General features: G+C 36.6%; 2 protein-coding genes and 1 long non-coding RNA gene across 16 annotated transcripts in view; 1 reads left to right on the plus strand and 2 right to left on the minus strand.

Moving 5' to 3' along the window:
- Positions 1-2,128, minus strand: LOC125760485 (uncharacterized). Its single transcript, XR_007418005.1, has 2 exons — positions 1,263-2,128; positions 1-1,191 (listed from the first exon to the last, which is right to left on the minus strand). It is a non-coding gene; the product is annotated as an uncharacterized LOC125760485 (long non-coding RNA).
- Positions 2,129-2,211: 83 nt separating this feature from the next.
- On the plus strand, positions 2,212-4,628 carry LOC125760477 (peroxisomal membrane protein 11C-like). The gene is made up of 4 exons (XM_049420643.1): positions 2,212-2,600; positions 3,181-3,545; positions 3,874-3,942; positions 4,041-4,628. Exons 1-4 carry the CDS (start codon positions 2,541-2,543, stop codon positions 4,258-4,260), a joined length of 714 nt encoding a protein of 237 aa, XP_049276600.1. The 5' UTR covers positions 2,212-2,540; the 3' UTR covers positions 4,261-4,628.
- A 6,269-nt stretch (positions 4,629-10,897) lies between these two features.
- LOC125760457 (serine-rich adhesin for platelets) overlaps positions 10,898-16,162 on the minus strand; it is a 33,682-nt gene continuing 28,417 nt past the window's right edge. For all 14 annotated transcript variants that reach the window (XM_049420613.1, XM_049420610.1, XM_049420601.1 and 11 more), the window contains 5 exons: positions 14,934-16,092; positions 14,689-14,842; positions 14,433-14,599; positions 13,846-14,290; positions 10,898-13,539 (listed from right to left, as the gene is read on the minus strand). In XM_049420613.1, the coding sequence (XP_049276570.1) occupies positions 12,840-13,539; positions 13,846-14,290; positions 14,433-14,599; positions 14,689-14,842; positions 14,934-16,092 (2,625 nt within the window). In that variant the 3' untranslated portion in view covers positions 10,898-12,839. The remainder of the gene's footprint in view (positions 13,540-13,845; positions 14,291-14,432; positions 14,600-14,688; positions 14,843-14,933; positions 16,093-16,162) is intronic.

Genomic DNA, 16,162 nt, shown 5'->3' on the forward strand with positions numbered 1-16,162 from the left:
AAGAAAATTATAATAAATAGTAAATTTATTGTTTTGATGAAGTTGATGAGAAAGGCAAGTTTTTTAACCCCAGTGACGATGTTTCAAAACAATGGACCATCAAGAAAGCTCGTGGCAGGATGCTGCTAACTCCTGTGATACAAATAACGGCTGTTGCTAACAGTACCGCAGATTGGTCCGTTTTGTTTTCTTGTGTGTTTAACGCTGGAAAATCTTGTTATAATTTTTTCCGGTAGCCAGAAAGAATTGTAACAAGATAAATAGGTGAACGAAGATGTGTTTGCCTACCGTGTCATACACCGGGCAAAATAGAATTGGGATCGGCAGCTTCGAGTAGCATGAAGGTAAAAATCTTCGAATACGGGTAATCAAACGTGTATGGCTTTTTTCTCATTTCATGACCGTCACCGTACCCTCAATATACAGGTTTTCATAACCACGATTCCAACACAGCTTCCAAACTACCATCAATATACAGGTATTCATAACCACGATTCCACAACACAGCTTCCAAAAGGGATCGAACACTGTGCTGTGGACTATCTAATATTTTTTAACTCTATTTTTTTTAACTCTAATATTTTTGCTAATTAATTAATTTAATTAATTACTAATTAATTATTAATTAATTTTTATTGTTCAAGCAAGTTCAACATACAAGTAATAAATTCATAAACAATGCAGCCATGCATTTGTCTTCTTCTTCTTCTAATTTCTGAAGCATTTGTCCACGATATGGGATTTTTGTTTTGAATTAACAACGATTCTTCTGTTTTAAAAATAATATTGACATTCACAATAATTATATACAAATCCTGCGTACTTTTAAAAAATAAATAGCACTCGATTTGTTAATTTAATTTACAATATTTAATAACACTCAAAATATTTAATTTTTTAATTTGTATTAGTTTATCTTGGTATTGCCATGTTTACCTTGTTTTACAGAAAACTGTCATGGCGTCAAGTCGCGCTTCGAATCGCGATTTTTCGCTGAAAATACACGTATAGCGACTTTTCACAATTTTTTTTATATGGAGTTTCACAAAATTTTTCTGATTCGCGTTCGCAAACGCGACAATTGCTAAGCGTTTAGAGTCGGGGTTACATGAACACGACCATCGCAATGTACCAAACTGTTGTAATCTGTATTTCCGCCACCAACGTTAGTTGTATTAGAAGCAGCAGTATCTAAAAATAGACAGCATAATATTTTAAGCGAATGAAAGTAACAAACATAAACTTTAGTATTCTTTACTTACCGAAGTGTATAAGCGGACAAGAGAAACTTTCAGCACCACCGGCCTCATACAAAGTAGGCCCAAAATTCTCCAATCCTCTTCGATAATTTGATCTAATTCTCTTTCAAGCTGATCATGTCGCTTAGAAAATTGATGATCGTTCGGATTGAAAGCAATATTTATGCTTTCAATGGTCTCAAATGAAAATATATCTGGTCTGATCCACAACAAAACAAAATATGAAGGCCAGTGCTGTCAAAATAATTTGTACACACAAACACAAAGGCAATCGAATATGTACTGTTCGTGTACATACAGCATGTGGAATGAGATAGCGACATATTTGACGATTGAGAAGGCTATACTTTAGCACCGTGCACGTCACCAAGTATAGGTCAAACAAGGTAGGAAATGGGTGAGACCAAAGTCTGTAGAGTAATGAGGTCGCGGATTAGGCTTTGTTGACATTGCCATCTTGGATTTTCATTTTGACAGTTAGACGTCCTTGGCTATGTATTGGTGAATTGTTTACTGAGCAAATTTCAGCGCTCGTAGTTTTGGCGACAGTCGTTGCAACGTTAAAATGTGGGGAATATATGCACTATTCCATAAATTTCCATTGCGCATTGTATTACACGATAATCACACTATTAAAAGATTTCGTTTTAAAATAAAATCTACAACAATTAACCGTAGGATGTCTTGAAACAAAATCATGTTTACACGAGCAGCTGAAGCAGCCTCCAAAACAACCGTACACATACAACTACACAACATCGTGTAGGAGCTTCGGACACCTATCTGTCATTTTTATTTTTCATTGTTATTCCAAGAGCTGCCAAAACCCCTCTATTACGAGACCTCATTACTCTACAGACTTTGGGTGAGACGCAGAAAACTTTCGTTAAATTTGCCCGCGCGGGAGTTTCGACAAGACAAAACATTGCGATATTACGTTTTGTTGCTTGGGTGTTGGCCGACCGGTGACAGTATGTTTACAGCGGCACTGTTTATGGAAATTTGTTTACGGCGGCATTACTTCCAAAACATTTTGTATCGGATAAGACAACGAAACCCTTCGTTCCAGTGTAGAATTGTTCTTATTTTTAACCTATCCGATATCTTCATTTGTCAGTGTTGTGGAATTAGACGATAAGATTACTAAGAAGTTATTGAAAGTGATAAGCGTATTCCTTTGATAAGGAACCTTCTCGTAAAGGTTGCGAATCGGAATCAGTAGGCAAATATCATTTTATTAGACAAGTTGTATTTTCATTACTGCAGCAACTGTTTAACAAGATGAGTAAAATGTTAAACGAAATCTGTGATATGCTGGATGGATACACCGGCAGGGATAAGGTACGTACGATGTGAACATTATGCTACGTTCTGCATTTCGATAGTGACCGATCACAGTCGAAAGCCGGAAGTTGGAGCACCCAAAGTTCCACGTCGAATAAAATGTTTGGCCGTACCGTTAGCGGTGGATTGGAAACAACTTTCACTTTTATTCTCCCTCATGCAACAATGCGTTATGCTGTTTCAGTGGTTGTTGTTGTGGCGGGTTCTGCAGGGAATTTACGATTACAGCCTACGCTATAAGCTGTAGGGCACACGTTTTTAAAGTGAATGTAAAATATTTAGAACACATTGCTCAAAGCTAAAAACAAACGATCGAAATAGCGACACTAGAATAACGATTCAAAAACAAGGCGCATTTTAAACGCCAGACCGGTTTGTTTACTTCCACGCGGCAAAATATACAAGGCGTATTGCGGTAAGCTTGCGTGCTATGAAAGAAATTCATTCTTTCTATTGAGGACGATGAAAGTTAGATCGTTTCCATTTAATTTCTTTCCTTGTAATAATATAATTGTTGTATTAAAAAAAATATTTTTTTAGCTTTTCTACTAACTCACGATTTTTATCTTCTTTGTAGATAATTCGCACACTATGTTACACTACCAAACTGGCGTCCGGCCTGTACGCGCAGTCGGATCCAACAAGGTCGAAAAAACTGGCTATATTTAGTTCCAAAATGTCTCAAACCCGTGCCACGCTGCGCCTTTTCGACGATTTACCAATGTTGGCGTACAGTCTGAGCTATGGGTATGGCAGTAAGGAACCGGATCGATGGATGGGTTTGATAGGATTCGTCACCAATTTGATCGATCATGCGTACTATCCCGTGGACAAGATCTGTTGGCTGATCGAGCACAATCTACTAAATGTTGAGAACCCTACCCGCTGGGACACGATCAGTTCAATGCTTTGGGTAGCATCGATTTACTTAAACCTGATGAAGTAAGTATAGTATACTAGAGCTGAGGTGCATATTAAGGTGATCTTTATATCTCCCTCGAGGAAACATGCAAACGCATTCAATCAACCATGCATCCAGGGAAAGGTTATAAAAAAAATTAGCAACGCCTTTTGGTGCAACGTTTCGATATCCTAATCGTATCTCAAGTTGGAATTTATCTATTTACAATCCATCTGCATGCTACGGAGATAGCTCCGTTTCTGTGTTTACCCCACAGTCTAACCACATTTCATCGGCATGGATTAACTGGATGAAGTGTCCGTTTTTTATACTAATTGATTTATGATTTTATTTTCGTCCCCATTTAAGAACGATCCGGAGCTTCACCGTGATGGAACAGCATAAATCATGCATCGATAAAAAGGAAAACGAAAGCAGGTAATGTCTACACCGGACATGCGGCGGCTGTTGTTGCTAAGACATGATTAACTTATGATAACAAACCACTGGCCTTTGCTTGTTTCTTCTTTTTTTAGCCAAGCGTTCCGCATGTTGCTGATTAAGCAACGCATGGAGGCCATATCGATATTGCGGTTGTCACTGGATCTGATCCATGCCGGGAGCACACTGCCAAAGGGTATGCTGTGGGGTGGTCGTTTCCAAACTTGGCACGTAGGATTAATTGGAAGCATTTCCTCACTGCTGGGCCTCTACCAATACGTTGCTAAGAAGCGAATCGTTAAGCAGAGTTCCTAGTGCAGCATAAATCGTGCAATTGCAAATCCACAGCTCAACATTTTGTTGGTTTCTTTTTAAATAATTAAAACTTTACGTTGCTTGCGCAATTTAATTTACGATGAAATTCAATGGAAAAGCAAATTTAGCACCATCACGTCGATCGCGGATCGCTTAGCTTATGAATAGCGTTTAATCAACCAGTTAGAAAAAACGGGTTTTTCAATTGAAAGTTGATATTTGTCGTTACGATTTGTGTTGTATGCTTTCCTATGTTATACGGTTATTGTAAAAAAGAAAAATGTTACACAAAAAAAAAATCTAGTCAGTAACTTGACCATGTAAATAAAAAGAAAATCATTTCAGAAAAATGGCATAATGTGACAAAACGTCTCATGCAAAATATAAAAATAAAATGATTTTCGAATAGATACAAAAGCAGACAAACATTCTCCCCGCCGGTGTTCGATGAAATCTGTACGTTTTTATTGATTTTCTTTTACATGTTCGGTACTGAAACGTTGGGGGACTTGTTCTTGTTCTGTTTAGGGGGTAAATAGTAATTTTGTAGTTGTTTATTGTTTATGTTATTATTGTTTTGCGTTAATATAAAGTCCATTTTGATCAGTTCTGCTTATATACTTCCCCTTTCGCCAGTGTTCAAATTCACAAACTGTTCGCTGTGTCGCACATACAACAAACGCGGGACTACAAGGTTGATGATGGTTCGCTCTACATTCATATCTAAAAATCATTCTTTGCAATGATGCACATGTCATGCCTTCTTACACATCAACTATGCGCGCCTTAATGGCTTTTGGTCTTATCGATTTCAAACTGCTTCAAAAGCATACATCTTTAATAATCCTTAACTTCGCAGCTAGTAACTTCATACACAACAAACTCTCTCACACAAACACACACGCACACACTCAATCGTGGAGGAAGCCTGTGTCTGGTGTATTTCTTTGTCCATGCTAATGTCCATCATCTCCTACCATACCTTTTGACTTCATTATCCGTACAACATGATCGATTGCATTTGTTAAGTAATGTATCTGCGATGCACCCGCTGTGGTGCTACATATACTTCTTCGTGTCTATTGTTTTGATTTCTACTTCCGTTACTTTATTTGTTCATAAACTTTCCTGTATGTCTTTCATATTGTCTATTTATCTGGCGGGTGATCTGGAGGGGTGTTCGGTTAGCATGAGGATTGTTATTGTTTAGTTTTCGAGTTTGAATTTTGCATTTCTACCATCAACGAAGGATAGTATTTGCTTCGATCGCATTAAGGTTACCTAATTTGTTTTTTTCATCATGTCATGCTGATTTCGATCGGGGTCATTGGTGTATTCGACGTTTCCGTTTTGAAAGAGTAGCTTTTACCAGATGCAAACCATTACAACTAAACTGTTTTAAAGGCTTCTCATTTACTGTTCAGTGAACAATATAGTTAATGGTCGATCGAGTAGCGTGTAGCATTGATTATACACCTCACCGTTTCGTATAGAAACGAACATATGTTTTATTAATATGATAAACTGCGCTAACGATTGTTACGTGCCAGGGAGCTGTCCAAAACGATGCAGTCCCTTCGGATAGTGGATTCAAGTTACATTATGTTATATACCTAGAATGATTTAATAGTAGATAAAATTTACTTTTTGTGTGTTTTTAATTGTTTCTTAACATTTGCAGCATATAATTATAATGAACTAGTCATCGTATTAACAAAAGTAGACATCCTCAATAATGTTTCACCCTTTCTAGACAAATTTCGAAAACTCATTAGAACGTATGTAAATATCTTAAACGAACAGGACAAAGTTTTAGCTAAAATTTGAAACTATTCCTAACCTGTGTAGTTGTCTTTCCCGATCTCTATTATCAAGTTGTTTCCTTGTGCCCATCTCGCACACGAGCAGTTCCAGGTTTTATTTTATGTGTTTAGTTTGTCTTATTTTTGTTATTTGCTTCTTCATTTGTAATAGTATAATGATTATCCAAGCATTGTTTATATTCGATACAGTAAATTGTATCGAATTAAGGAAGATATTTTCGACTGTTTGTGGGCGACATTATTAATATGTTTTTTTTTTGTTTGCGAAAAGGTCAACATCTTAGTTTTGTGTAGATGATCAGATTAGTTAAGCAGCAGCTGAGGTTAAGGATGTGCTAAATTTATCAATGGATTAATATAGTGTTTGGTCCTACGATTTGACTCTGCCAGATGTAGCAGTGTGTTTTTTTCTGCAGTGAATCAATTTATTAGTTTTTGTTTTATCACGACACTGTTCTGTTGCATCGTATATGTTTAAATGATTGTTACCGACATATTTTTTTTTTGTTCTCAATGAAGGCATAACTTCTTATTCATGGCTCTCTCCGTGTTATCCACATACGATCGCTAAAGTTTCCACGGCAGCAGGGGCTATATAAAGTGAAAGCGTATATTATGATCGCACGATCACGTATGCACCATTATCATTTACTATTACTTATTGCTTGTTTAAGTGCAGCGCGCATGTATAAACACATCCTTCACCTCAAACACTATTCACACTCTTCGCTTCAGTCCCGATTTTATTTGTTGCTTTGCTAAGCACATTCAGTTCCTATTTTGAAATATCTCATTTCAAAACTTTTTCGTCATTGTGGTGTGTTTTTGGTCGAACGACATTATCAAGAACCCTTTGTCAAATTTGATGTAATTAAAATTGAGCACAAATTACTGTATTATAAAAGTTATTTCTTCCATTTTTTTTGCTTCCGTTTCTATGTCCGTTTTTTTTGTAAAACAAAACAACATTTCTTCGTTTTTTTAGTAGCACCATGCATGAATAACAAACAAAACAACACTAATATATAAGGTAGGTAAAAACATATATGTATATGTATTAAAACACTCACGCACACTTCTTCAAAATGTGCAATCCTTTTTAAACTAGTAAATAACGAGACAAAATAAGAAATGGAAATGCAACTGTTAAAATGATCTACCCTTTTTGAGCACACACACGCACACACACACACATACAAGACAGTTGGGTAAAATACATAAAATGTCGATCAAACTGCATATTTTTTCGTTTTGCTCTGTTGCATGAGCATTTGTTTTAAAAACATCGATCAAAAGCAAGATACACGTTACAACGCTTTACATTGGTTTGTTAAATAGTGCTACCATTGCCATTGTTACATAGTGAAAGGTTTTGGAATGTGAATAAAACAGTAATATTAAAACAAGAGTAGATTTTAAAAACGCTATCAATCCGGTGCAATACTTCAATACTAGAAAGTGTGTGTGTTGTGCCCTGTTTTTATATAAAGTTCGTGTATTTTTGTTGTTATTGTTTTGTTAATAAAACACAAATTAATAAAAAAAAATATAATTATAACTCCCTCTGGTATTCGTGTTCGAATCGTAGTGTGGGGATCAAGAATATATTATTGTATCATTCAAGCGTTCCTACCTTCTAAGAACGCTATTTCTTATTTCTCTAGCAAAATCTAGCAATGGTGCTTGCCAATCGAAAACGGAACGTTTTTTTTAAAATGTACACAACCACAGGTTGCATTCTAGTTAAAATGTTGCCCATAATTTGGCGATAAATTAGTACACGATTCAAAACTCAATCAACTACACCCATGCTCTTCTCAAAGTTGTATAATACATGCCCATGCTTTAACGATCATGTGACATGCAAATTTCCTCTTTTTGATTTTGGCATCATCATAATCATTTCCATAAAAAAGCAACATGTCCGATCGTTTAATGTTTTAGATAAAGTTAAAATACGCTTTTTCTAAAGGTAATATTCTAACGTTATACAACTAAAACACACCTGAAACCACGTGTCTCGCCCTGTCGTTGAAAATGTCAGAGAAAATATTTAATTATGAAAAAACGGTTGATATTTTTAATTACTGAAGTGTGGAAAATTACAACAACAAAAAATTGATAAAAACACATCATTAAACTAGTACTACACATAAATAATATCATGTTGAAAACAAAGTAGAAATAAAACGTGTCTTATTAAAATATTTTGCTGAAGCCTAACGTAACATTTAAACGATTCACTATATATGTAAATGTGATTAGCCCTTATCTTCTAGTGGAATTATTAGCGTGAAAGATATGAACGTCAGTCAAATTAAGTTCCTTTTTTTTCGTCGTTAGCTGAACAGTTCTTTGTGTAAACGCCATAGTAACAAATAGTTTATTGGTTTGATTAATAGCTTGTCTGCATGTTTCTTGGGACACGATGCCTGAATATGTTTGAAAATGTTAAAAAAATGTGTTACGTATAAATAACATTCATCTGGCATTAATGCTGTGAAGGGTTTTTAAAATGAATTATGCTTAAGCAGCGAGGAAAATCTGATTCATCAATATTCGTTCAAAGTAAAGCACACAAACAATTGTCTATAATGTTTTTTTTAATAATTCTTTCAAAGTGTGAAAATTTACACATTGCCTAGGAGGTGTTTCGTATGCCGTAAAGAGAAGATATTCCGATAGATAAAAGATCGAACAAATTGATTTAAGCAAAGAATATAAAAAAAAACACTTGGAAATAAAATCAATTCCACTTTCCTTTGTTGAAATTTTATCTTCGTTTCGATCGTAAACTCTCTCCATATTTCTCTATGTCTCTCTCTCTATTTCTTCGATCGTCCTTTCTGTCCGGAAATACTATCACCATCGAAAAGAACTTCTTATCCATGCATTTATTTGATTAATCGACGTTTTTGTCCTTCTTTTTACGAATCGTTCGCTATTTGCTGAATTTAATCACACTATGCTTTAACATACGCTTGATGTTAATGAAATATCTTCTATAACATTGCCAGGCACATTTTGTTATTTTTATTTGATAAACTTTTTGCAAATTGATGTCTAAGTACTAGTTTCGCGCGTGTGTTACGCATCTTTTCTTTTGTATCTTATCCGGAATTGTGTAGATCGTACATAATACGATTGAACATGTTACTTTATTCAGCCCATTTGAAACTGAGGTTTAATAAAAAAAATAATGGAAAGATAGAAATGGATAAATGAAACTGTTTGAATTAAGAATTCATTGATAGCAACACAAACCATTTCCTGAATATTCTTCTGAGATAAAACAGTAGGTAAAAATAATAAATATTGTTATAATAATTGTGATAAAAGATGCGTTCATGTGTGCTGCAATACTAGCTCACCTCATTGTTCTACATTATTATCTTAATTGTTTTTGTGTTTCTTGCACTCTTGTCTTCGTTATATGTAATCGGGTAGATACAAATACTACCAAACAATCAACAGTATTCAAAATACGTTATTAACCATATTAACCATGCATTAAATCGTCGATTAAATAATTGAAGCTCGATATTTTACCTTATACATTGTCAGTAGTCTATGCAATGATTATTATTGTATTTATTTCACGACGATTAGTTCAGCTCATTCCGTATTTCTGGTGTAATTTGTCTTAGTTTAAAAGTGAAGTGCATGAAAAAAAAATTGTAGAACGTTGTCAATATAATGATGAACGTAAATTTGCGTTCATTAATTTAAGGCGAATAACAGCATGTGCATTTGGGTCGAAATTTGTAATTAACTGAGACAGTGAGAACCTCGAACTTCTTCGGGACCAAACAAGCCAATGTTAGGATAAACGTAATAAGGGTTTGCATGATGGATTCCACAATTATTGTCTCACCATAAGTAGCTATTTGTTGTAGTTTCAGCTGCGATATATAACAAATTTAATGCCGTTACGCAATTGTATTAATATATGTGAGTTTGTTACTTCGCACTTGCTTCTTGTATATTGTAATATATCGTTCACTGTTTTGTGAGTTAAGTTTGTAACGATGTTACAATTGTTTTGTAAAAAAATATAGACATTTGTATATCGTTTATATGCTTCTAAATACCGGTCAAATCGCATATTTTTTTGTAAAAATATGGATTCTAATTCGGTTTGGCATATTAAGTGTGGTTGCGATTTTTCTGCATTACATTTTGCGGTCCCTTTAATGCATCAGAGCGCGAGCATATATTTTTGTTTAAGTTAGAAAGTTTAATTACATCCTAAAATCTTTTAAAATATAGTTCAGTTTACACACAACTTTTAACAGGAATCATCATCACGATCTTAGATGCCTTAAAGGCTTTTTTTGAAGATCGCATTAGTTTCTATGTTTAGTGTAATAAACTCATTGTTGTGAAAACAACGCGTTTCGAATACCGAAAACCCATGTTGGGTTCAAATTACATGCGATATTTTTAAGATTGTATAAAAATTTTTGATAGAAAATAAAATAATTCCGCATTTGTAAACGTATATGCTACAAAATCAAAATTGAATAAAATTGTCGTACCTTCTGTACGTAAAATCAAATAGTTCATGTGCTTTAACTCGGTGCGATTATGTGTACTGTTTCGTTTAAAACTGCATCATCATGTGTAATATCATGTTTTTGTTTATAAATATTGCTTTATACTTGCATTTAAATCATATACGCGCTATTAAGAATATATTTTATAATCTTATAGCGTAACTTTTATAATCATACAAAAAGAAACAAACAGAAAAAAACAAAATTAAAAAAAAGAAAAGTAGTAACTGCACAAAGCGAGAAATGATGAGAAAACACTTCAAATGAATACTTCGCGTATATGTTTTGTTTTATATGTAACGACAAAAGATATACATAACAATAGTTTTTTTTACAGTTCATCATTGTATCGAAATTAAACAACACCGAATAGTGTAAAGTTATAACGCAGGAACTGATGACATCTTTGCCCTGATATAAATATGAATAAATAAACAAATAAGAACGATCGCGCCAAATAAATAACGGCATAAATAGGTAACAATTTCGAAATTCAATATAAACAAATGCGTTAAGAATTCCTCGTCCTTCATGTCGGTCAGCTCTCTGGATACGTTGTGTAGTGCGTGACCAATCCTGGTAATCCTTTTTCTTCAACATAAGTAACAGCAATTCATCATAAATATATATAAATACATATTTGGCCTTACGCTAACTTTCCACCGAGGAATGTGTCTCTAAGCTTTCTTCTATATTCTCCCTGTACTTAAAATTCGCAACATGTCGCGAAAGAAAAGTGCTTCTAAAAAATAATTTAATGTATGTCTAACACCGATGGGGAGCTACTACCAATAATGGATGTTTGTTGGGCGCCAAAAAAAAATAATGCAATCCACAAAGTGTGGATTTGTTACATATGCATACATATTATAATAAAACATTTAAGTTTCCATCCCTCTTTGCGGTATTGTTGCGACAGAATGTGCACTGGGGGAAATAAGCTTCGGTTTTGATTCGATATAGAAATGATGTTTCAAAATAACGCAAAACTGTACTACGTGCGTTTTAAAAAGTGAGCATAAAACACACGAATGAAATTGATCTTGTGCGATTTGCTTTGTAATAATGCATTATCGCTATAGATGTGCTAGGAGGTGCGTGATAATGACAAACTAATGATAACGGGGTGGCGGTGCAGCTTAATAATACATTAATAACATTTAACAATCCAAGGCGAAATATAGTACAAAGGTTTCTGAAACAAATCTTGCTTGCTTGTTCTTGTATAAATTTCGTGAAATGGAGAAGTATCCGTTCGGCGTTGAACATTATAAAATCACCAAAAAAAAGGAGTAAAGGAACCTGCTTTTTTCAGATCGCTTAAAAATGGAGAATCGCTTTGCCATGGCCGCCAAAAGTGTGCAAACTCGCAGTTTACACACATTTTGTTGTTGTTAAGGAATGATAGATCCATATGTAGCTTCTGCATCAATTCTATTCCGCTAGTAGTGTGTAACTAGGTAGAGTAAAATCTGCTTCACGGAGTATGCATTCCCCAGTTTTGTGCGCTAACTTAAACACGGCAATAGTTTCAAAAAGCAAAAAAGTAAATGAAGAACTAAAATACTATTGGGTAAAATTAACGATTTGAACGTTACCGAAGCAATCCTCCACCTCTTTACAAATTATCAAAATTGTAGCAACAAACATTCGCACCCGTGTGAAGAGGCGATCTCTCTTCTCTCTCTCTCTGCATGTTTCGCTCATTGCTTTGCCCCAGTGCCAACAAAATAGAACAAATTTCTACGACGAATGGTAAACTGTAAATTTCAATCTAGGAAATTCGTCTCCAACGTCCCTGTGGTGTTTTGTTTGGCAACTCTGGTAAGAATCGGTTGAATTTTTGAACTAAAAACAATGTATGCCGTAATCGAAATCGAAACAAAGAATAGCAAAGCAAGATTTGTACAAAGAAAACCGAAAAACACACAATAGCACTAAAAAAACTAACCAAAGAATGATTTAAGTTAGTATTAATGAAAAACGAAAAAAAAACAACATTACGCCATATTGAAATAAATATTGGCGAAAGTGAGAAACATTAAACATCCATAAACTATTTGATAATTGATGAAAAAAAACAATACCATTAGTAGAAACAATCAATCAAAAAGAAGAAAAAAAAGTAATATAAATAATTAGAACTGCCACCAGTCTTGCCAAAATGAGTAATGGAGTTGCCACAAAACAATGAAAAAAATTAAATGAGTAAACCACTACCACCCCCGTTACCATTACCAGCACCACCCCCAGTGACAAAATTAAGTTGTTGCAAGTTCAACGATCCGACACAAGAGGACGCGTGTTCACCACCATTGCCACTGTTGTTGCCCGCATTGCTACTATTGCTACTGGTGACGCCGCTATTATTGCCATTAAGACTGTTGTTACTGCAGCTGCTGGTGTTATTGCTACGCGTGTTGTTTCCACCACCAACGGGGCTAGAGCTGTTGCTACTATGGTAGCTAGTATTACCATTGCTGGCAATACTAGAACTCTCAGCGCCGCTGCATGTCGACGGTGATGGAGACTTGGCGAGAACACGGTACTGCTGTTGCTGCTGCAGCAAACCTAAACGATTGCCCGATTGTTGTTGATGATGATGGCTGTTGTTGTTGTGGTTATGATTGTGGTGGTATTGATTGTGCGTATGACAACGGAACCCATTATGGTGATGGTGATGATGTTGTTGATGTCCGTTGTAGTATGGACCGTGATCATACGACTGTTGCTGCAGATGATGGTTGTTACTGTCACCACCGGTTGCACCATGCGGTGGCTGCTGCTGAGGACCAACGCCAATGATTGCAGTGAACTTGGAATTCCTCGTGAGGGGTTTGTGATTTTGCAAATACACCCCACGGCTGTGTTGAATTTGCCAGCAGGAACGACAAAAATATCTAAAGGGCAGCATAAGTAAACATCACAATTTCAATCCCAAATTATACTGTGCATGTTCTAACAGAACAATCGAAGAATTTTTATCCGTATATTCGCAATCAATTCGATTACGCATGAATTAAAATCAACTATATGAAGCAACTCCAAATGATAAGTTAATGTATGTATGCCTTTTTAACATTATAATATAAAAAAAATCCCACGAAAGTGACCAAATATTGTAATAGTGACCAAATGTCCGTTTCTTTGAGTTAAAGTAAATTTCTTTCAGTTAAAGTAAATGTGTTACGATAAATGAAACATACCTGAAGCACATACTTTCGCGGCAGAAGTATGGTCCGTGTTGTACAGTGCACATTGAACAAAGGGAATCCTCCAGATAGGGATCCACCTGCAGTTTCTTGGTGAATTTCGAGGTACGAATTTCGATAAATGCAGCCGAAACAGCCTTCATGTACGATCGTGAATTGTTGAACGTTACGCGAGCCGAACCGAGCGGATACTTGTACTTGTCCGTATCGATGCCAACATACACGACACCGTCGAACAGATCGTTCATGATCATGGCCAAACCTTCGGCAGTCAATTGGCCGTGCAGTGCCCCTACAAAGACCGTTTTCGTAGGGTCCAATTTCTGCGAGGAGGACTTGACGTAGTTTGAGTCTGCTATGTTCCACGGAATCACTTCGACGTCCTTCGATTTGATACGCTTTGACGATATCTTGAAGTTGATCTTTCCACCTGTAGATACTTTGAGTGATTTTGTACAAATTAGGCACCGATAGTAACGTGCTATAGTTGTGCATTTTTCGCACAGCTAAGCTTGTCCCACAAATTATCAATCCCCAAAAAAAACCCCCCTAAACATAGATCGGTGTGAAGTAATATTTACCTGCGCTTATTCCACCATGATTATTACCGTGGATACTACCATTCGGGGTAGAGGAAGTATAAGTACATGCCTGCAACAAAGCCTTGACCTGTTTGTCCGATTCGAAAATTATGTATACGTAGCCTTTCGGTTGAGTCGCCTGTTGTTCCTTGCCCGGCCATTCGACCCTAATACATCATCAGGATAATAAATGTGTGAAATTTGAGGTCAAAAAGCTTTGTTTTGTTTAGCTTCTTTTTTTTCGTTGCGAACTTACTTTATTGAACCGAATGGTTTGAATATTTGAACCAACGATTGTTCGCTGATATCCCACGGCATGCCACCGAGAAATATTTTTGACGAGTATGTCACCAAACGATTGGAGCGTGGTGGTAAAACGCCACTCCAGGTGCAGGTAGCATCGTAATGGGCTGTGATAAACGATGGATAAGAAACAGACATGCCATGTTGCCATGTTGAAAAACGTTTTGAAAAATATAATAATTAACTCATTTAACGTACCTGCCGAGGATCGATAAATCTTTGCAATGCGATCGAGATTAACATCGTTGTATCCATTACCACCGCCAGATCCACCACCTCCACTCAGCGAAGGAGTAGACGAACCCTGGCGATGTTGCTGATGTGGCGATGAAGACCAAATTTTCCCCTGTAAGCCACTGTTGGTGTTACTGTTGTTGTTGCCGTTAGAACCGCCGATGTTAATCGTTGAAGTGCTGCTGTTGCAACTACCGAACATATTACCACTGTTTCCGGTTGTTGCGGATAGCAGTGACTGGTTGAACTGAAGCTGCTGTAGCTGTGACTTTTGCTGAGATTGTTGCAGCAAGCGTAAGGTGTTATAGGTTTGCATGTTCTGCAAACGTTCATAATCGCCATTGAATATGGAGCTGCTGCTCCCGAGACCCAAACCTGATAGGCTAGCTAAACTGCCATTGTTGCTGCTACTGTTAGCTCCCGTGAACGTTCCCGATGCAGCAGCAGTTTGTTGATGCTGTTGTTGCGTCTGCTGCTGTTGGTATGACGAGATTGAAGTCGAAGTGTAAGGCGCATATGGATTTTGGGGCTGTTGTTGCTGTTGGTGCTGCGTCTGACCGTGATGCCCTGTCAATGAGTTCGTACTCTGACCTAGAGTAAAAATGTTCAGCATATCCAGTATGCTTGTGGTTTCAAGGGTCGTCAGCAGGTTGCTGGTGTCCGTATGATCGGGCGGTGTGTGCGAACGGGACATTGCCACATTTCCGGTTTCAAACAGCGACAACGAATTGTTACCGGCACCGATAGAATCGAAATCGCCCATTGCCACGCTAGCATTACTGGCTGCGGTGGTGGTAGCTGCTCCATTGCTACCGCTCGTACCACCATTGCCACCGGATAGAATGTCGTACTGCTGCTGTACGCCCGTTAACTGTTGCTGCTGGTGATGATGGGATATGGTGTTTTGTTGAGACTGCGAAAAGTTACCGTTCCGGTAATTCCGTCCATTATTGGAACAGAGCAGCGTTAGTGAGGGAGACGTTCCCTCGCCGGATGACGATGTGCCGTTGGTCGGTGAGGAACAGTCTAAACTAATGTTCCGTCGCCTTTGTTTCAACGTTTCAGTGGCTAAACCATTCTGTGCCGCGATTCCATCACTTCCGCAACCAAGCATCAAATCAAACTGAAAGATGACATAATATAACGGAAACTATAATAGAATTGAACAAAAATATATTCGTAAATGCGTAAAA

The sequence above is a fragment of the Anopheles funestus genome, chromosome 2RL (genome assembly GCF_943734845.2).
Source record: "Anopheles funestus chromosome 2RL, idAnoFuneDA-416_04, whole genome shotgun sequence".
NCBI classification, from domain to species: Eukaryota; Metazoa; Arthropoda; class Insecta; order Diptera; family Culicidae; genus Anopheles; species Anopheles funestus.

What these genes read in the sequence shown, in the direction of transcription:
- LOC125760477 (XM_049420643.1), top strand. Translation starts at nt 2,541, where the DNA reads ATGAGTAAAATGTTAAACGAAATCTGTGATATGCTGGATGGATACACC. An exon ending in GATACACCGGCAGGGATAAG is followed by an intron (nt 2,601 to 3,180) that starts GTACGTACGATG and finishes TCTTCTTTGTAG; the next exon opens with ATAATTCGCACACTATGTTA. An exon ending in ATTTACTTAAACCTGATGAA is followed by an intron (nt 3,546 to 3,873) that starts GTAAGTATAGTA and finishes TCCCCATTTAAG; the next exon opens with AACGATCCGGAGCTTCACCG.